Here is a 22,037-nt window from a genome sequence, read left to right on the forward strand (position 1 = left end):
GCAAATTTGTTTCTCTGTTGATCCAGAATTTGATAACTGTTCTGACCTAAAATATTTACAAATATGTGGATTCATTGTTATTGTTACCATAAACCTTTCAACTATGTGAAATGATGGTCATGCAGCAAATGCGTTGGTGGCAGAGTAGTTCCACAGGATGGAATTTTCCTGTTGGCTGAAGAGACCAATTCACGAGTAGGTTCTGCCAGAAGTGTCACATGAGGTGTTATCAGGCATTGTTGTGGGCTGTTGTTTTGGGCATTAGCATCTGGTGCTATGCTGTTTTAGCAACTGATTGCCATAGTGACATAAACCAGTCCGTAGATAATGTTACCACTTCACTCCATGGTTGGCTTATGTCTCCTTCTTGAGAAATCAATACTTATGACCTTTATCTCATGGTTGCAAATATCCTTGAAGTGGAGCTTTTAGCATCATACTGATATCATCTGACCAGTTCTATCTTCCTTTGAGAATAAGTTTGGGAATGTGTTCATCTTCCACTTTGCAAACATAGAAGTCACCTGTTTGATGATAACTAACATATTAACAATCATACTTATGTTTTCAAACTTCCATCAGATGCTGAAACTGAGTCAGAAATCAAAGGTGAAAAGTGTTGAGTTTTCTTTCTTGAAGAATATCTGTTAACCATTCTTCAAAGCCATGCAACAAGATGATGAGTACACAGGCCTCACCTCGGGCTTAAGGCTTAAGCTTGTACAACACACAGTTTGTGAGTTGGGCACACAGAGTAGCTGCTTAACATATGCATGTAATGAAGTTCTATCTCAAGAATAAGACTGCAGATTTTGTCACTGTATCCAATGTAACCTTATTTTGTGTGATCAAGCATGTAGATGTGCTTAATTATGATTCATTTTAAAGATTCAGGAATATTAATTTTTAAAACGATTCTAACATGGCATTGTAAGTGATCACTCAATATCATTGGTAAAAAAATTGTATAAATTTTACATGAAATATACTTGCATATAGATAAAGGTAAAGTTCCCATAGTTCCAGAGGGCTGTAGTGCTGCTCCCTCATTAGACAGAGAGATGACTAGTGATAGATTTAATCTGAGGGTCACCACACATCAGATGAGGTTGAGAGGGAAAGTCCTTCATGGTAACCTCAGCTGGTGCAGGAATTGAAACCATGCTGTTGCCATCACTCTGCATCACAAACCAGACATCCAGCTAATTGAGACAACCAACCCCAGTGTCAGCTTGCCCGAGGGTTGGTCACAAACATGTTCCACTATATGGGAATCAGTGCTCTGGGGCAGCCTGCAGAAATACAGAAATATATATGTACAGATTCATTTCCCTCATAACTGGAAGAATTTACTCCACCTACTGTGCATTTCCCTTTTAAAAAGGGCAGGAAACTTCATGTACTGCAGGTGATCTTTCAGTGATTCATGATACTGGCATCTTGCAGACACATCCATATATTTAACACCCTACTCAGCCTGTACCGAACACCAAAGTATTAAATAAGAAAGCACCATGAATGCTGTGAGCAGTTTGCATCACTATCAACAAGTGTGTATCATGATCCCACAGCCTGTTTCTTTGACCCAAATAAGGTCTCCTCTGAACATCCCCCAGAACTTTCAATCTCTGGCTTTTCTACACTAAAATTAATTCTCCATTATTTTGTAATGGAACTGATGAGGGAGCAAACTATCCTAGATCTGGACTTGTGTAATGAGACAGGGATAATTAATGATCTCATAGTCAGGGATCCTCTTGGAAGGAGCAATCACAGTGTGGTTGAATATAGAATACAGATGGAAAGTGAGAAGATAAAATCCAATACCAGGGTCCTGTGCTTAAACAAAGGAGACTACAATAGGATGAGGGAGGAGTTGGCTAAAGTAGACTGGAAGCAAAGACTTTAAGGTGGAACAGTTGAGGAACAGTGGGGGACTTTCAAAGCAATCTTTCAAAGTGCTCAGCAAAAGTAAATACAAGTAAAAGGAAGGACTGTGGTAAAAGGGGCAATCAGCCATGGATGTCTAAGGAAATAAGGGAGGCTATCAAATTGAAAGATAAGGCATACAAAGTGGCAAAGACCAGTGGGAAACTCAAAAGACTAGGAAGACTTTAAAGGTCAGAAAGCTACAGAAAAGCCACAAAGAAAAGTAAAACAGATTGAGAGTAAACTAACTCAGAATATAAAGACAGCAAAAGTTTCTCCAAAAATATAAAATGAAAAAGAGTGGCTAAAATAAACGTTGGTCCTTTAGAGGATAAGAAGGGGGATATAATAATGGGAAATGAGGAAATGGCCAAGGCATTAAACAGGTACTTTCTGTTGGTCTTCACAGTGGAGGACACGAATAACATGCCAGTAATTGATGATAAGGAGACTAAGGGCGGTGAGGACCTAGAAATGATCATTATCATGAAAGAGGTACTGGTGGGCAAGCCAGTAGAGCTAAAGGTAGACAAGTCTCCTGGCCCTGATGAAATGCATCCCAGGGTACTAAAAGAGATGGTTAGAGAAATAGCAAATGCACTCGTGGTAATTTCCCAAAATTCCTCTACTCTGGGGCCGTTCCAGCAAATTGTAAAACAGCAAATGTGATGCCACTGTTCAAAAAAGGAGGTAAACAAAAGATGGGGAATTTGGGGCCAGTTAGCTTAACTTCGTAGTGCTTGAATCTATCATCAAGGAAGAAATAGTAAGATGTTAGATAGAAATTGTCCCATTGGGCAGATGCAACATGGGCTCAGAAAGGGCAGTTCATGTTTAACTAATTTACTGGAATTCTATGAAGATATTATGAGCGCGGTGGACAACAGGGACCCAGTAGATGTGCTGTATCTAGATTTCCAAAAGGCATTCGACAAGGTCCCACACAAAGGCTGCTGCATAAGATAAAGGTTCATAGCATTACAGGCAATGTATGAGCATGGATAGAGGATTGGTTAACTATCAGAAAGCAAAGAGTGGAGATAAATGAGTGTGCTTTTCCGGTTGGCGATCAGTGACTAGTAGTGTTTCCTCCGGGAATAGTGTTGGGACTGCAATTGTTTACAATTTACATAGATGATTTGGAGTTGAGGACCGCGTGTAGTGTGTCAAAGTTTGCAGATGACACTAAGACAAGTGGTAGAGCAAAGTATGCAGAGGACTCTGAAAGTTTGCAGAGGGATATAGATAGTTTAAGGGAGTGGGCAAAGATCTGGCAGATGAAGTACAATTTTGATAAACGTGAAGGCATCCATTTTGGTAGGAATAACAGTAAAAAGGACTGTTATTTGAATGGTAAAAAATTGCAGCATGCTGCTGTGCAGAGGGACCTGGGTGTCCTTGTGCATGACTCACAGAAGGTTGGTTTTCAGATGCAACAGGTAATTAAGAAGCCAAATGGGATTTTGTCCTTCATTGCTCGAGGGATTGAATTTAAAAACAAGGAGGTTATGTTACAGCTGTAGAGGGTGCTGGTGATGCCATACCTGGAGTACTGCATGCAGTTTTGTTCCCCTTACTTGCTGAAGGATGTGCTGTCACCAGAGGGGATGCAGAGGAGATTCAGCAGGTTGTTTCTGGAGTTGAGAGGATTGGCTTATGAGGAGCGATTGAGTAGACTGGGATTGTATTCATTGGAATTTAGAAGAATCGGGGGGAATCTCATAGAAACATGTAAAATTATGAAGGAAAATATATAAGATAGAAGCAGGGAGGTTGCTTCCACTGGCGGGTGAAACTAGAACAAGAGGGCATAGCCTCAAAATTAGGGGGAGCAGATTTAGGACTGAATTGAGGAGGAACTTCTTCACCCAAAGAATTGTGAATCTGTGGAATTCCCTGCCCAGTGAAGTAGTTGAGGCTTCTCCATTAAATGTTTTTAAAGCTAAGATTGATAATTTTTTGAACAGTAAAGAAATTAAGTGTTATAACGAGAGGGTGGGTAAGTGGATCTGAGGCCATGAAAAGATCAGCCATGATCTTATTGAGTAGGCTCAAAGGGGCAGATGGCCAACTCCTGCTTCTGGTTCTTATGTACTTATGAACTGAAAACAAATTAATGGGCTTCAATGTTTACTCACCTGTCATAAACCAATGCAGTACACACAATTTTCCATTAACACACTGCACGGGTCTACAGCCATTTGCTTTCTGCAAAATGCTGGAGTGGGATCACTATTTCAAAAGGACTCTGATCTTGACTCTATTTTAAAGAAAATTTCTATAGAAAGAGCCACATTCGTCTACTTATAATGATAATACCTTCAAAAATGATTTTAATATGTAATATACATTTTTCACCACACCGTCTTTACAGAAGCTGCAACTAAAACCGCCAAAAATACTGACAGTTATAAGGATTCCTATCAAAGGTGTTCTTGGCACGGTTGCACTCCCATGTCACTTTTTTTTTCCCATTTAGGAGGAAAATGATCTTTTAAGCCTAAAACTTATTAATCAGGGTTTTCTACAGTCCTTCTGCCATGACCTTAGGAACTTTGTTCAATAATATTCAAAATAAAACAAGTAGTCGCCATATTAATCCCATGGCACTAAGTCAGCTACTGAATAAGAATAATGCACATGCAGGTTTTCATTCAGAGCTATTTAGCTCAAAGACACCATTCCATTCTGAAAGGATTAATAATAAACCCAATTTCACATTCCATAAATGAAGACTTGGGACACTGCTCACAATAAATGTTTGAAATTGCAAGACTAGCATTTCTTATAAATTCTATTCCAAGCAAATTACGTATCCAATGATTGTTATACTTAGCACTGTGTTTTCTAACATTCAATCCTAAGGGCAAATGAATTTACTGACATTCCAAGCAACTATCCTCCAAAATTTTTATTGTTAGAAACTATATTAAATCCATTCCATTACATTCAATAACGTTCAAATCATGCATACTCATTCCTATACTGATTCATTATTTCAAATGTTACCTAAAGAATTTTCCATTAACTGTCACACATAATTTACCCCCTTTTTCCTTTTACAGATATTGTTATAGTCCTTTGTTATAGTCCTGTGTATAATGACTGATTTTTCTCTCACTGAGTGTCAATCAAACACAGTACACCAGTGGTTTGCTGCACTAGTGGTGTAACCTTTAAGTGGTCTTCTTGGCCTAGGCTATTTACAACAATGTCAGGAAACGTCTGGCAATGATCTTACCCATGGAAGGATTTGCGTTGGGTTGATAACAGCTGCTAGAAAGGGAAGATTGTTCCCAGAATGGAAACTAACATAAAATGAAATTCCAAAATCTTCTAAAAGCACATCAATGGTAAAAGGAGGAAAGCGGTGTATTAGGAACAAAAATTGAGTTTACACTTACTGGCAAGAGACATGGCTGAGTTACTAAATATACTTTGCATCTGTCTTTACCTACGAGGCAAATGCTGCTCAGGGCATGTTGACAGAGGAGGAAACTCAAGTCACTGGAAGAACTTAAAATTGATAAGGACATGGTTGTCAGTACTTAAAGTTGATAACGCATTGGAACTGAATGAGACACATCCAAGAATATTGAGGAAAGTGAGAGTGGAAATTGCAGAGGCGCTGGCAATAACCTTTCAATCTTCCTCAGATTCGGTAGTGTTGTCAGAAAATTGCAAATGGAAAACATTTATACGAAAAATGTTTTAAAAATCAGCTTAGCAATTACAGGCCAGTCATTTAACTTTGGTGATGGGGAAACTTCTAGATGCAATTATTTGGAATTGAGTTCATCGTCACGTGGAAATATGTGGACTGATTCTGAAGAGTTAGCATGGATTTATTAATGGAAAATCATGTCTAACTAACTTCCTCGGCTTTTTTGAAGAGGGAAGGGCTGTTGATGTGATGTAAATGGACTTCCAACAGGCGTTTGACACAGTGCCACACAACAGTAATAGGTCTTAAAAGGAAATGGCCGGTAGCAACGTGAATACAAAGTTGGTGGGAGGATGGGAAACAGAGAGGAATGGTTAATGGGTATTTTTCATGCTGGACAAAGACTTGTAGTGGAGGTGCCCAGGAGTCAATATTGGGACACTTGCTTTTCCTAACATTTAGAAATGATCTAGATTTTGGTGTGTAGGGCACAATTTCAAACTTTGAGGATGACATCAAACTTGGGAGAATTGACCTTCAAAGTCCAAAAATAAATCACATTGGTAGTTTTACTGTGGTACTTTCCTGAGTGATCTTTCAGGGAAATGAGGTGGGATAACTAGAAACCCTAATGACCAATTGGGCTACTTGCTGCAATGCATTATGCTCCTCTTAATAGTGAAAATGCAAAGCCACTGACAATGTGCTTGGACACATCCTGAAGAATAGATGGTAATTTGGTGTTGCTGTCAGACTATCACACTGATACTGGGCAGAACGGTCAGAATATAGTCCCATAAGCGCGTTTTTCAATTTAAGTTCAGTACAGACTGGAGACTGGTTCCTTCTTTGTAGCTTAGTATGTATATTTTCTTAACACTATTTTTGAAGCATCAATGAACATTTCTGCATGTGCAGGTTTGGACCTCAAACTAAATTTGTGTCTTTGTTGACAATCTTGTAAATGATGGTTCTTTCATGAATGAACCAGGTCATGCTCAAGAGATAACAGAGAGCAGCTGATGCTTATTAGAGCATATATTTAGGTTTTTTTCACCATTCCAACTCCATCTTGATTTAGCGTCTTCCCCCTCTCCCTACCTCTCTCTTACCTTTGATGGGTTGCATTGCCCTTAATACAGGCCTTGCAGGTAAATTATTCATTTGGAAATAGGTGATTTATTGGTGGTGGTTAATAGTGGAAAAAAGAATAGGTGAATTGTTGATGGTAAAAAAAAAATTCAGTTGAGTAAGAGCACTTGCGGTTATAAAAAGGGCAGGTTTTCCCAAAGTGGGTAGAGTGCTTTATCTCCCTTTCCAACTCTATTTTTATTTAGCCACCTCCCTCTCGTCTTACCTCTGCTTCACCTTTCATGATTTGCCATTGTCCTTAATGGACTTTGTGTGTAAATTAATCAGTTTGGAAAACATAGGTAAAAGTGGTGGGTAATAGTTGAAAAAAATACCATAAGTGATTTGGTCAGAGATAGTAATAACTGCTGATGCTGGAGTCAGAGATAACACAGTGTGGAGCTGGAGGAACACAGCAGGTCAGGCAGCATCAGAGGAGCAGGAAAGTTGACGTTTCGGGTCGGGACCCTTCTTCAGAAATGGGGGAGGGGAAGGGAGCTCAGGGGGTCCATCTTCTGCTGCTACACTGGCATTATCCGCACCCCCCACCTCTTCCTCCACTACATCGATGACTGTATCGGTGCTGCCTCGCGCTCCTGTGAGAAGTTTGAACAGTTCAGCAACTTTACTAACACCTTTCACCCCAACGTCAAATTCACCTTCTCTGATACCTCTCTCTCCTTCCTGGACCTCTCCATCTCCATATCTAGTGACTGCCTCGAAACCGACATCTATTTCAAGCCCACTGACTCCCAAAGCTACCTAGACTACATCTCCTCTCACCCACCTTCCTGCAAGAATGTGATCCCCTGCTCCCAATTCCTCCGCCTCTGCCGCATCTGGTCGCAAGATGGGGTGTTCCACTCCCGAACATCCCAGATGTCCTCTTATTTCAAGGACCACAAACATTCCCCCCCTTTGGTGGTCAAAAATGCTATCGGCCCCATCTCTTGCATTTCCCGCACCTCTGCCCTCACATCCCCTCCCCCCAACAAAAACAAAGACAGAATCCCCCTTGTCCTCACATATCACCCCACCAATCTCCGTATCCAACGTATCATTCTCCGCCACTTCCGCGACCTACAATCCAACCCCACAACCTAAGATATATTTCCTTCCCCACCCCTATTTGCCTTTCATAGGGACCACTCTCTCCACGACTCCCTCATCCGCTCCACACTCCCCACTAGCCCCACCACCCCGGCACCTTTCCCTGAAACTGCAGGAAGTGCTACACCTGCCCCTAAACCTCCCCTTCACCTCCATTCAAGGCATCAAACAAACCTTCCACATTAGACAGAGGTTCACCTGCACATCCGTCAGTGTGGTCTACTGCATCTGCTGCTCCCAATGTGGCCTCCTCTACATTGCTGACACCAAGCGGAGGCTCAGAGACCTCTTTGTAAAGCACCTGCACTCTGTTCATGACAAATGACAACACCTTCTGGTTGCAAGCCATTTCAACTCCCCCTCCACTCCCTGGGCGACATGTCCATCCTGGGCCTCCTCCAGCGTCACCCGCAAACTGGAGGGGCAGCACCCCATATTCCGCCTCGGGAGCCTACAGCCCAATGGCTTAAATGTGGATTTTACCAGTTTCAAAATCTCCCCACTCCCAGCCTCATCCCATGATCAACCCTCCCTCTCATCCCCACCTCCTTGACCTAACACAACCTGTCCATCTTCTCTCCCACCCATCCTCTCCTCCCACCTCACTGACCAATCCCCACCACTCCCTACCTGCACTCACCTATCACAATCCCACCTACCTTTCCCAGCCCCAGCCCATCCCTCTCTATTTATTTTTGAGCTCCCTTCCCCCACCCCATTTCTGAAGAAGGGTCCCAACCCGAAATGTTAACTTTTCTGCTCCTCTGATGCTGCCTGGCTTGCTGTGTTCTTCCAGCTCCACATTGTGTTATTCATGAGTGATTTGGTGACAGGGAAAAAGAAACAGTTATGCATAAGAGGCCCTTCTGGCAATAAAAAAAGTACACTTTCTATGAGGCAGATGGTGGGGTAGTGCTAATGTTGCTGACTGGTAATCCACAGGCCCAGACTGACATTCTAGGGATACAGATTCAAATCACATCATGATAGCTGGTGGGCAGTGCTTGTAGTTTGATTTGGTGGTGGATTTTCAAAAAGAAGGGCAGATGTTCCCCAGTAAGTGGAGTTTGTAAGGAAAGGGAAGTAAACAGACTTGAGTTTGTATTAAATAATGAAATGCAAATGAACAGTTATAGGAGATTTGTGCTTTGGTAATTGAATGTTTAGCAATGTAATATTTGTAATCATTGTTTTTCTGATCTTCATCTTTGAGAAGCAGCATAAAAGAAGAAACATGTGAATAACAATAAATTTATTCTGAAAATGCCAAATTTCACCAAAGCCTGGACTCCCACTTAGTAATAGAATTTTAATAAACCCATGAGCAGATAGTCAAACTATACTGGATTCATTGATGTAGAACTGATAGGAAGCCAAACAAAATCATAAAGAGTCACATAAATACTTCTCTCTTCTGTCAACATTCTTATCCAGGTAAAGCATCAATAAATACCATTGCAACAACTTATCAAGGCTTCTTAAACAACAACTCCCACATTTGTGAAGTCTGCCATCTAGAAGAGCAGGGGCAGAGTGTTCTTGAGAACACCACCTCCAGTTACATACGAACCTACTGTCATTAAGTTTCTGTATTACTGTTCCTTCATCATGGCTGGCTCAAAATTCTGTAACTTTCTACTTAGCAACACTGGCAGCACCTTCAGAAAATGGATTATTGTTGTTAATGATGGGACACATCACTACCTTCTGAAAGTCAATCTGAAATTTGCAATAAATGTTGACTGTACCAGTCCTGTGCACTGTTCATATCCTATGAGTGAATTGAAAACAATACCCAAACACATTGATTGGAATCTTATAGGGGAGCTGAGTGAGAGTGGTCGATGGTAAGATGTTTGGCAGAATCAGATGAGAAGTCTAATGAGGCCCATCTCGATGTCAAGATCATCTCACTCCATCTTAAGCAGTGCAGCTCATTCTATTTTCTCTTTCCAGGTCTTCAGAGAGGGCTGATTCTGTATCTCACTAACCCCGTATGCTGGTATAAACCATTGCTACTCTCAGTAAGGTGTTGAGATAGATCCCGATTATTAAAATCTTTACTCTTACCTTCAACAAGTGGAATAAAAAGAGCAAAAGTACTTTTTAACAAAACCGATGTTATTACTTTTCTAACCAATTGTACTTAGCATATTCAAATATAATTTGGTTAGTAATTTAATTTTTATGATTGAAAACAGAAGGCTGATGTTCACTTACCATTGCTCCTCTTTTTCCAGTTGGACCTGGTGGTCCTTCAGGACCCTAGAAGATCAATGATAACATTAGTAAGATTTTTAACCAAGTGCCAAATGTTCTAACTAAAGGTTGAGGGACTCATAATGAAATATTTGATTTTGTAGAAGATTTTTTAAATCATTGAACCTTAGCTGATTATGTCAACCTGCAATAGTTGGAGCATAAGCAAACTGCCAGTGAAGAGATGTAAAAATTAAATAATGTTTTACAATTTTTTTTAAATCTGAGAAATACATTTTACAGAAGCATATTAAACTCATTGATGTCTTCTCATTATTTACTGCACTAAACAATGTCATTTTAATTACTTCCAGGTCTGAAAACTCTGATGCTCTTCCAGCCAGACTCTGACCATTCACTTTCCATCAACTCCAAATTGTTCAGAACTTTGCCCTCCTACTTCATAAAAAACATCATAGTTGTCCAGCGCACCATCATTACTAAATTGCATTGGTTTTCCTTTCCCCAGCACCTCAGATTTAAAACTAATTATCCCTTCACAATCTGGCTTTTTCACAGATCTGTAATCCTCTGAAGCCATAAATCTGCCTGCAATTCCTTCCTACCGCAATTCTATGGTACATTCTTCATCCTTCACTTCACAATTAACTAAATTCCCTCCTTGGACTTATCAATCTCTCTATGTCATTAAGAAGCTCTTTAGAAAACCAACTCTTCATCCAAGCTTTTAATCACTCTTCTTAATTGCTTTCTCAGTATTTGTTTCCCTCACATCTACCTGTGGATGTTAACTTATACCAACAGTGTGATAAACATGTAAACTGCTGTTCATACATCATGGAGATTCAACAATTATAAATCTGCAATAATAAAAATATTTGCATATTGCAGTATCAACAATCATTTCAATTATTTCTTCAGAAATATACAAACATTTAGCAATGATTCACTTATCAGGTACACTAACTTTCCATGATACTATTGCAGCAATGCTCACTTCCTTTTAAAAGCTGTCAGTATAATGAAGATTGCTCAGTCAATTTAAGCTTAAATGGAAATAGTCCCAAGTGACATCTTCCTTATAGTTGAATGTAACTAGTGATGAATTGATGAAAAAGTGTCTTAATTTTTTTTATTTTGTAAATACACTCTCACAAAACGCGCCAGCCTTTTCAAAACATTTGTGACACTGTTATTCAGGCAGGTAGATGGAACATTGTAAACATTCACCAGCAGGGGACACATTTTCCCTTCTTTGTGTAAAGGAAATTGGGAAACATGGCATCATGGTAGTCAGATTCTGTACTGCACCTCAAATTCATTCTGTATAAGCCTTTCAACTGATATTAAAACAATCTGTATTTTCAATGAGATAAAAACATTTAAAAATATTTTATTGTGTATCTATAAACAGTAACTTGCATTTATACAGTGTTTTTAACATAGCAAGACATTCCAAAGTCACTTCACAGAAACATATCCAAACAAAAATTAGCACTCAGCCACATAACAAGATGTTGGAACAGGTGACAGAAAGCTTGGTGAGGAAGATAATTTCTAAAACCATCATAAACGGAGAAAGAAAACTGAAGTTAATTAGAAAAGAAATTCCAGAGCTTGAGTCGAAATGACTATCAATTGTCAGGCAAAGGAAATGACAGATACACAATTGCCAGAGTTGGAGGAATGTAGTTTTCAAAAGGTTGTAGGGTTGAAAGAGTTTAAAAACAAGGAGGGGTTTGAACCTCAGGATTGAGAACTTTAAAATTAAAACTTTGATGGATTGCGCACTTGGACATGTATGAACAGAAATTTGTTCAGTTAGAGGTAGCAGAGACTTGGATTATAGAAAGTCTTTAGAATATTTGAGACTGCAGAAAATAAAGCAAGAACATGAGGGGTTCAGCAGCAGCAGAAGGCATATGTGTGCTGACCCAGAGGTAGAAAATCTTAAACAGTAAGGATACACAGTTAGAAGCTCAGCTCAGGATCGGACAGGATGCCAAGATTTCAATCAGTCTGAGGGAGGAGACTGGAATCAAAGAAAGTTTAAAAATGTGAAATAAGAAAATCTGTGGACTCCACAGTTTAGAGAGAGACCCCACAGTGGCAATGGCTGCCCACCGCAACAGCACACTGTGCAATGGAACTCCCACACTACCTCAGTCGTCAGGATTTATCTGTCTGACCCCACCAGCCCCAGGTCATATTTACCCAATTTTGGGGGTTCTGGCCATGGAGATACCCTCTCCCATTGCAGCTAAAGTCTCAGCAATGGACACCACAACTGGTCGCATTGCTGAAGCTGCTCAGTTGACGGCCTTCTGATTAGGGCAGCACCTGTAAGGGACTGAGTCACCATCCCGTAATTGGACGGTGAACCTAGCAGTGGCCAACACTGGAAACAGTCTCTCTGGGTTCAGCCATGGTGGCAGGATTGCTAATTAGCGCTGATGAGGTTTTCAACTCTGATCTAGCATCTACTGTGCCTGGGCAATGACTTCACCAGTTCCATTTACATAGAATCTTATAGCCAGCAGATATAAAGACCTTAAGGCTACTTGTCTTGATAAGATCTGAAGTGAAAGGACAAGGGTGATATTGTTGCATTCAAATTTCAAAATATGTCTGTCCTGAAAATACCAGATTACACAAGCTAACTCTCACAGGGTGTAAGTTTCAACTTTGCAAAAGCACTGATTTTCTTTTCTAATGATTTCAAAGTTAGGCTCAGGTTTCTGCAATGCCCCACCAAAAATGCAAATACTTCTCATTATTTCTGCAAAACTAATTATTGTTGGTCATCCCTCAGAGGACAGGAGAGGAATCTTAACTTTTAGAAGCAAATTTTAAAAATTCTGTAGAGTGCGATTAATTTTAGTGCAAAAACACTACTGCTTCATAGAAATTATGGGACAGAACAAAAGTATGTCTGTTTCTGCTACATCTTGAACTTGAGATTTTTGCCCTAAACTAATGTTGCTGTCCTTTCACAAAATCGATTTTTAAATACAGAAAAATGAAGAAAAGCTTTAAAGAGAAGACTGGTATATGGAAAGTATACGTACACTATCGCCTTTTATTCCTGGGATCCCACATTCACCTTTCACACCCTGCAGTGAGAATAATAATAAAACTGTCAGGTAGGTTGTAATATTGACAGATCCAACGTCACAACACTACCGAAAAAGACAATTGAAAAGAACGCTATAACGTATGAACATACCATTAAACTTGTGAATATTTAGTCCATGAACAATTAATTCACTCCCTCATTCGCATGCTTTTACAATATTTATAAAAGTTGCTAAGCGGAAAGTATATTTGAAATAAATATTCTACAAAGTAAACATATGCAGAGAAATACGATAAAGTTGCAACAGCAAAACAGGCCTTTTGATCCATCTAGTTCATCCTCTTCACATGAGTAAATAGTTCCAAAATCCAATATTCCATGTTCCTCATTTCCTTTACATGATTAGCCAATTTAATGTCAAATATTAATCTAAGTCAGGATTTTATGAATGTGCAACGTCCAGCCGTAAGAGCAGACTATAATCTTGGGGGAGGTTTAAGTAAATTTGGGTGGGATTGTGGGAGACCCAGTGTACCTGTGGTCTACATGCCTCTGCCAATATTCTACCTGTGCCATGGTAGTGTCAGAGTGCCCACCCACTCTTGGACTAATTAAGGACATTCAGTGGCAAATTAAATGGTGAGGCTGCCATATAAATCCCAGCAGCCCGACTGTACAGTTGGTGTCATGGTTGGGGGCTGGGTGAGGGTTGGGGGGTGTGGGTTGGTGGACATGTGTGTGTGCAGTTGGAGAAATGTTGCCCCTGTCTGGGAACTGAGCGCAATGGAGAAGGGTCCCAGCCGGAAGGCCCAACCCAGCTTAACCCCTCCTTCTCATCTGATGATTAGCAACCCTCAGCCCCTGTCAACAGAGACCGTCTGACTCATCCCAGAAAAGCTGCAAGTAGTCAGGGAGGTGCAACATGGAAGAAAAAGATATTGAAAAGCCAGCTTTCTTTAGGCAGGAGGATGGGATATCACAGCCATATTCCATGGTTGAGATATTCAAGTCTGGAGGATGGGAAGAATGTTAGGGTCCCACCTACTTCCCTGACCTGTCTGCAATTTTACAGCTGGATAGCTGAGGTCTAGCTCAGCCTGCCCATCCTTGTCCCAATTGAGTCTCCTAAGTGCACAACTAATGACTGTAAAGGCCATTTTCCACCTGACCTCCAATCAACCTCAACACCGAGGTGTTCAAGGATGGGAGAAAGCATGCTTTAACCTCAGGTGGGAAATGGAGGCAATGTTTTCAAATCCTCTTTTACACATTGGATGTAGATTTATTTAATATTGCGAATTGTACCTAGGTACAGTGATAAATGTATAATGTTGCCACATTCTGGCGCCATCTTGGATTACAAGATAAATTACCGAATAAATTGTATAAATGGTAAAATACTGAATAAATAAATATTAAATTAATATTACTAAGATCGAAATAGCTTCAAAAGTTCATCTTTCCCTCTCTGTGAACTTCACCCTCTCTGCTCTTCTGGTTGCCGAAGTCTGACATCGCCCCCTACAGCGCTCCTTCTCCACCCACTGTACCACCTCAGCCTTTCCCCTCCTTGCTTCTCAGCTCCCCACCCTAGCATGCACCCACCACTCTTACTGGAATCCAGGCTACAATTGTTGGGACTACTTGTAGTCTGTTAGGGCTGCCCATGACCGAAGCAACATAAAAAGGCTGAAAGTGATTTACTGTTGACATATAATGGCTGAGGAAAATTTTTAGCTGAAACAGCATTGTCCATAGTCTGATGTTTTTAAGTTGAGCTCTAAGCTACAGCAGTTGGACTTGTCATGGAAGGAGTAAGGTAACAAGATTAAGATAGCATACACACAGAGTCCTGTTGAATACGAAGTGAAAATATAACTGCTGCTTGCACAGAGACAGTTTGATAAGGAACTTCCTTGAGAAATGCTGATACAAGCCTCCATACCAGTTCGAATTGACCATAGGAGGGATGATAGAGAAAGAACAGATTACAATGGGGCTCTTCTCAAGCCTCTCTCCAAGCACATATCTGAAAATGCCTCCTTTTGTCTATGAAAATTCCTTCTCTACAATTTCTTTAATCTAATCAACATATGTTCATTTTTCCTTTGTCCATCAAAATATACTGTATCTGCTCTCAACAATGTTAATGTACAACTTTCCTCTAATATCTGTCTCTTTAATAAAGACTAACGGAAGGTCATTTTAAATGCTACCTGTATTTTTTGATCATTATCTACAAAATCACAACCTTTTTCTTTCAGAAATCCCATTTCACTATCACTTTTATTGATATATCTGTAAGATACTTTACTTTTCCTTTTGATCTTTTTGAATATGTTCCCTTGAATTCTCTTTTAGCTTTGGTTACTCCACTCAAAATCTATCTTCCCAAACTTCCTTATATTCATCATTACTACTCAAGAGTAATTATATATCAGGTTCCTTAATATTAATTTATTTTTATCTTCATTATTTATCCAAATATCGTAAAACTAATTACTTCCGGTGTTAAAATGATATATTTACTCTGCATTTTCACACTCTGGATGCAATACTCGGGTTGTAGTCTAACCAAAGTTTTTAAACCTTCAGCATAATTTCTCTGCTTTTGTACACATTGCCTCCATTTATGAAGCTTAAGTTCCCATATGCTGTTCTTACTATTCTTTCAACGTGTTCTGCCACCTTCGAGGATCCATTTCTATGAATTGCCAGATATCTCCATTGCTGCACACTCTCAAGAACTGTGTCATTAGGTCTATATTGGCTGCTCCTAGCTCTTCTGCAAAATCATACAACCATCAAAAATTACGTTAATTCTAGTGGGTAGTTACTTGATTTAAGTAATGCAAATTAAGCATAATAAACTTAATGAGCACAATAATAGCAATTTCTCATTTATGAATCGATTTAATTATAAATTAAATTACATAATTGATGCAACTGAAGGGCAAATGAGTCATTTGACATGAAGTCATAAAAGAGGCAACAGACAAAAAACCAGGCTTCTAAACTCTAAAATTATAACAATGTTAAATGAAAAGCTTTATCCTCTCACCTAAAACCAGATGAAAATTTATTATTGTTTGTGCCCTGGGCCATCTTCTTGTAACAAATGTATTTTTAAAGTAATATTTAAAGGCAAGGTTAAATTTATGTAACTATTTCTTAATCACTTGCAGCATTTTCTGCATCACCAATTGTACTTTAGCCTCATGTCCATGCAACAACGTATAAGGTCTTAAAAATTGAATAATGAAACTAAAAATGTGTCTAACCTTTGCCTTGTCAGAAGGTGCATATCATTGAAAGGTTTGGTCATAGAGTCATAGAGTCATACAGCGAAGATCTATCCTATATATAGAGGTTCTATGAAGTTGAACATTCAGCTGGGAGTTAAGGGAACAGAAGGCCTAACTTACATGTTTGTTTTCTTAGACCGCTGCACAGGAAGACCTTTAGAGAACATTTTGTTTTGTAACCCTTTTTTAAAAATATAAATCCACATAAATATGGAATCCAGAAACAGCACAGTTAAGAAGCAATGGATTGTGCTTCCCCAGTGGATCAACCGGCTGATGGGCTGGGTAAGCATATGACTAAACCATGTAGAATGGCAAAACTAATTCACAGTCTGTGCTGAATTGAATTGATCTGGAAGTTCAGACTTCTGTTTCCTACCATCATTTGGATTTGTAACAGTAAAATGTTATTCAGTCAAACAGCATTATACATTACCTTGTGTCCTTTGAACCCAGCTGTGCCCTATTGGAACAATAAGAAGTTAAAAATGACTTAAGTCACAAAGTCATAGTTTTTCTTATAAGACCAGATCTAATGTAAATCTGTGGGCTCAGGTCAATGAGCTATGTTGCTAATTCTTACATTTTAGTCATGAAGATCAAGGAGGAAAGGAATCATGGTAGCCAGGAAACCCTTAATTACACAACATGGAAGTCCTGTAAAATGTACAGACAGCACCACATCTAAAATCCCTTTCTTTATTTCTTGGTAGGCAGCTTGCTTAAGAGGCTACCATCTATCAGATAAGTAGGCCAATGTCATTCAGCTTCAGCCAAGGAGAGAAGAGGAGGGAGAGAGGGAGAGTTTATGAGTTGGGAGGAAGAGATTGTGTATAGTAGATTGGGAAGAGATTGTTAATAAGTTTGGAAGACATCATGGATCAGAGGTTCTGAGGAAGGGTTACCCAAATCGTTAACTCTGATTCCTCTCCAGTCCTGTTGAGCTTTTCCAGCAATTTCTGTTTTTATTATGGATCAGAAGTCTTTGGGGTTGATCACAGAGTGAGGGAGAGATTGCCAAGTTGCAGGAGGAAGCGAGGAGAAAACAAGGTTGGATTGCAGTATCCTTCAGTAATAATGAATAACAGAGTAGAATACTATGAAGGGTCTGAGTGATACATATTTTTAATGTGTATATTTATACACATCGTACACCACCTAATCCCACAGTCCCTCTCTTGCCCATTCTGGGGGCTTTAGGATATCCCCAAAGATTCCTGCACTATTGTGTTGTGACAAAATTGGTTGTCATAGATCAATGTGTATACTTTGACTTTGAAGCTTCCAAAAAGGGTCAGCTTATATGCTGCATATAAAAATGAACTTCTGTTGTAGGTAAAATGTGAAATTATATGATTCCAGTAATTCATGGTAAATTAATGTGGTGTAATTCGCTGAATGAATTAATTCTAAAAAATGTGCCTTTAATCACAACAATTTTAAAATTATCAAATTCATTCTGTATGCAAAGCAAAGAGTTCATCACATTCATTCTGAAGGAAAATGGCTGTTTGGACTGAAGGAATATATGCAGCAGAATCCTTTAGGATTCAGGGTTAGGAGATTTTTAAAAAAGGGCTATGATATCACAATGTGGATGACACAAATGTACAATGTGCAGTTAGTTATAAGTTAAACTATTATCAACTTCAGGAGGACAGTTTAGAAGACTGAGTAAATAAGATGTAGAAACGTGAACAGATACGTTTTGAGAATGAAGAGTAAGAAAGCATTATTAAGGAAAGGGCACAGGTGTATAGGGCTAAGAGGAGCAGAGGGTTGTTAATCTTTGGAATTCTCTACCCCAGAATGCTATGAACGTTCACTTGCTGCGTATATTCAAGACTGAGAACAATAGTTTTGGACACATGGAGATGTTGGGAAAGTCAAATTGATGTAGAAGTTCAACTATGGTATTATTGAATGGTTGACTAGGCTCAAGGAGATATATGGCCTACCCCTGCTCCTATTTCTTATGTTCTTAGGACAGGAAATGTGAACAAAATCTGTTAATGGATGCAAAGTAGCAGGAAAACACCAGGGTTCAGGTGCTCCCACGAGGAGCTCGAACAGTTCATCCACTTCACCAACACCTTCCACCCCAACCTTAAGTTTACCTGGACCATCTCTAACACCTCTCTCCCCTTCCTGGACCTCTCTGTCTCCATATCGGGCAACCACCTAGAAACCGATATTCATTTCAAGCCCACCGACTCCCACAGCTACCTAGAATACTCCTCCTCCCACCCACCTTCCTGCAAAAATGCTATCCCCTATTCCCAATTCCTTCGCCTCCGCCGCATCTGCTCCCAGGATGAGGCATTCCACTCCCGTACATCTCAGTTGTCCTCGTTTTTCAAGGACCGTAACTTCCCCCCCTCGGTGGTCGAGAACGCCCTCAACCGTGTCTCCCATATCTCCCGTACCTCATCCCTCACACCCCGTCCACGCAATAAGAACCAAAAAAGAATCCCCCTCGTCCTCACGTACCACCCCACCAACCTCCGGATCCAACGCATCATCCTCCGACACTTCCGCCATCTGCAATCCGACCCCACCACCAAAGACATCTTTCCCTCCCCACCCTTATCTGCTTTCCGGAGGGACAACTTTCTCCGTGACTCCCTTGTCCACTCCACACTCCCCTCCAGCTCCACCACACCCGGCACTTTTCCCTGCAACCGCAGGAAGTGCTACACCTGCCCCCATACCTCCTCCCTCACCCCCATCCCAGGCCCCAAGAAGACTTTCCACATCAAGCAGATGTTCACCTGCACATCTGCCAATGTGGTATACTGCATCCGCTGTACCCGGTGTGGCTTCCTCTACATCGGGGAAACCAAGCAGAGGCTCGGGGACCGCTTTGCAGAACACCTACGCTCGGTTCGCAACAAACAACTGCACCTCCCAGTCGCGAACCATTTCAACTCCCCTTCCCATTCCTCAGACGACATGTCCATCCTGGGCGTCCTGCAGTGCCACAACGATGCCATCCGAAGGTTGCAGGAACAGCAACTCATATTCCGCTTGGGAACCCTGCAGCCCAATGGTATCAATGTGGATTTCACAAGTTTCAAAATCTCCCCTCCCCCTACCTCATCCCAAAACCAGTCCAGCTCGTCCCTGCCTCCCTAACCTGTTCTTCCTCCCACCTATCCCCTCCTCCCACCTCAAGCCGCACCTCCATCTCCTACCGACCAACCTCATCCCGCCCCCTTGACCTGTCAGTCCTCCCTGGACTGACCTATCCCCTTCCTAACTCCCTACCTACACTCACCTTTACTGGCTCCATCCCCGCCTCTTCAACCTGTTTGTTTCCTCTCCACCTATCCTCTCCTCTATCCCTCTTCTATCCACCTCCCACTCTCTCCCTATTTATTTCGGAACCCCCTTCCCCTCCCCCTTTTCTGATGAAGGGTCTAGGCCCAAAACGTCAGCCTCTCTGCTCCTATGATGCTGCTTGGCCTGCTGTGTTCATCCAGCCCTGCACCTTGTTGTCCCAGGGTTCAGGTAAGTTGGTCAATCTGGAAAACTGTCTTAAATATCATGAATAAAATGGAATCAAGTACCACCGTGAAAAGCTAATGCTGATCAACCATTAAATAGGCTGCAGTTAAACGATTATAACTGGGTTGGGAAACACTCATCAGACACAAATGAGAAAACACGAACAATTGCAATATGATAGGTTAGTACTGCAGCTCTCAACCCTAAACTGCTCCAGAGAGCTCAGGATGGTCAGGTCTGTGTTTTACTGTCTGCTTTTCCATACCCAATATCAAGAGGATCCAGATTAATTTTAATGTTAGTGAACAGTGAGTGGAAAATGGCTTTTCATTTATTTTAAAAGATCAAAAACATAGGTTAAAAGATTTTCAGACATTTTTTATAGAATACTAGTATGAAGCTGAAACAGTGCAAGAACGTCTCATAGAAATGAGCCCACTCAAATCACTTAAAGCTAATTTGAGAAACTTTGTATCAGACTTCATATTTATTCCATTGATACAAAGCCAAAAATATTCAGATCGAACAATATTTTCATCATAACTAGGCCTATCAACATTTCTTTTACTTGATCATGGGATGTGGGCGTCGCTGGCTGGGACAGGATTTATTGCCCAACCCTAATTGCTTTAGAAAAAATGGTGTGAACTGCCTTCTTGAACCACTGCAGTCCATGTGGACTATTGACATTGCACTTTTAGAAGTGGAAATCAGGATTTAACCCAGTAATAGCAAAGGAATGGTCATATATTTCAAAGTTAGAATGGTACGTGGTATAGAGGGAACATTGCAGGTGATGGTGTTCCCATGTATCTGTTGACCTTGTCCTTCTAGATGGTAGAGGTCACAGGTTTTTAAAGGTTTGTTGAGGGAGCCAGGGTGAGTTACCGCAGTGCATCTTGCAGATAGTATACACTGCTGCAGCTGAACCTTGGTGGCGAAGGGAGTGAATGTTGACCATGGTGGATGCTTGATGAATGTTGCACTTACTCGAAAGTACTAGAAATCAGAAACATACTCACCTTTACACCTGAAATTCCAGGCTCGCCCTTTAATCCACGTTGTCCCTATTAATGAAGGACCAAAAATAATAATTCACTATATTTTCAGAGATTCCAATTGGTTTTGAATTGAAATGGCATTTATTTCACTATAAAATATTATTTTACCAACTATTTTAACACAGAAAACGTGTTCTGAACAGTTCAACAATTGGCAAGTCTAGCAAGTTAAATTCAAATGGATTTCAAAAGAGCTTCATTGACTAGAAGGATCATGTAGAGCACTGGCTGGCTATCATTCTGATGAAAGAAAAGGTAATTATTTAGTGGTCCTCACAGTCTCCATTTTCTTGAAATTCCTGAAGTATTACAACACAGACAGTGGGCCTTCAATTCATTATGCCCACATGGTCACCTATTCCATTTCCCAGGACTTGGCCTTCTATGCAACATCTTATCTGAAAGGCATTCAGACATTCTTTCTAGGAGCGATTGAATGATTGTCAATGCAACAATAATATTATTCTTAATTGACTTCCTCCTACAGTTGCACACCAATATGTTCTACAAAGCAGTATGCTGTGCTCTTGCCTGCTACTGGCCTCTTTATCCATATGAAAATGCATTAAACTTGGATTTCACTCCACAGCAGAAAGGAAAGAAAGAAAGATAATAAATAAATGGGGGCAATTAAACTTTTTAACTTTACTCTTGGTGTAAAAGAATGTAGCCACCTTGTACACATCTCTCCAGATCAGGACAGTCAGGTGATGAGTGCAACAGGCAGACAGTTCAATATGGCAATTGTTGTAAATTAAAATTGACCCTGATGACAGCATGCATGCATCCATCTACAGTATCATCCTGCCTAAAATTTCTGATCTTGAACAGGTGTCCAAAGAACTTGATGGCAAAGAACAGCAGCCTCCTCAAAGGAAGGGAAATCCTGGGAATATGAGGGGATCATCCTGAATTTCCTTTGCATTCCTCCTACACCACACATAATATAACTCTGATTCCAGAAGCAGCTCTGTAACATTACTGAACCTGGCTAACTCTGATTGAATGGCTGCCACTCAGCTGCAACTTTCCTT

At 40.4% G+C, this 22,037-nt stretch overlaps 1 protein-coding gene across 1 annotated transcript in view; it reads right to left on the reverse strand.

The window, feature by feature from the left end:
* Positions 1-22,037, reverse strand: part of col28a1a (collagen, type XXVIII, alpha 1a) — a 209,970-nt gene that overhangs the window by 168,942 nt on the left and 18,991 nt on the right. The window contains exons 7-10 of the mRNA XM_048613944.1: positions 20,965-21,009; positions 16,872-16,898; positions 13,123-13,167; positions 10,055-10,099 (exon numbers count right to left, since the gene is read on the reverse strand). Of these exons, the coding sequence (XP_048469901.1) occupies positions 10,055-10,099; positions 13,123-13,167; positions 16,872-16,898; positions 20,965-21,009 (162 nt within the window). The remainder of the gene's footprint in view (positions 1-10,054; positions 10,100-13,122; positions 13,168-16,871; positions 16,899-20,964; positions 21,010-22,037) is intronic.

The sequence above is a fragment of the Rhincodon typus genome, chromosome 2 (assembly GCF_021869965.1).
Source record: "Rhincodon typus isolate 14 chromosome 2, sRhiTyp1.1, whole genome shotgun sequence".
NCBI lineage: Eukaryota > Metazoa > Chordata > Chondrichthyes > Orectolobiformes > Rhincodontidae > Rhincodon > Rhincodon typus.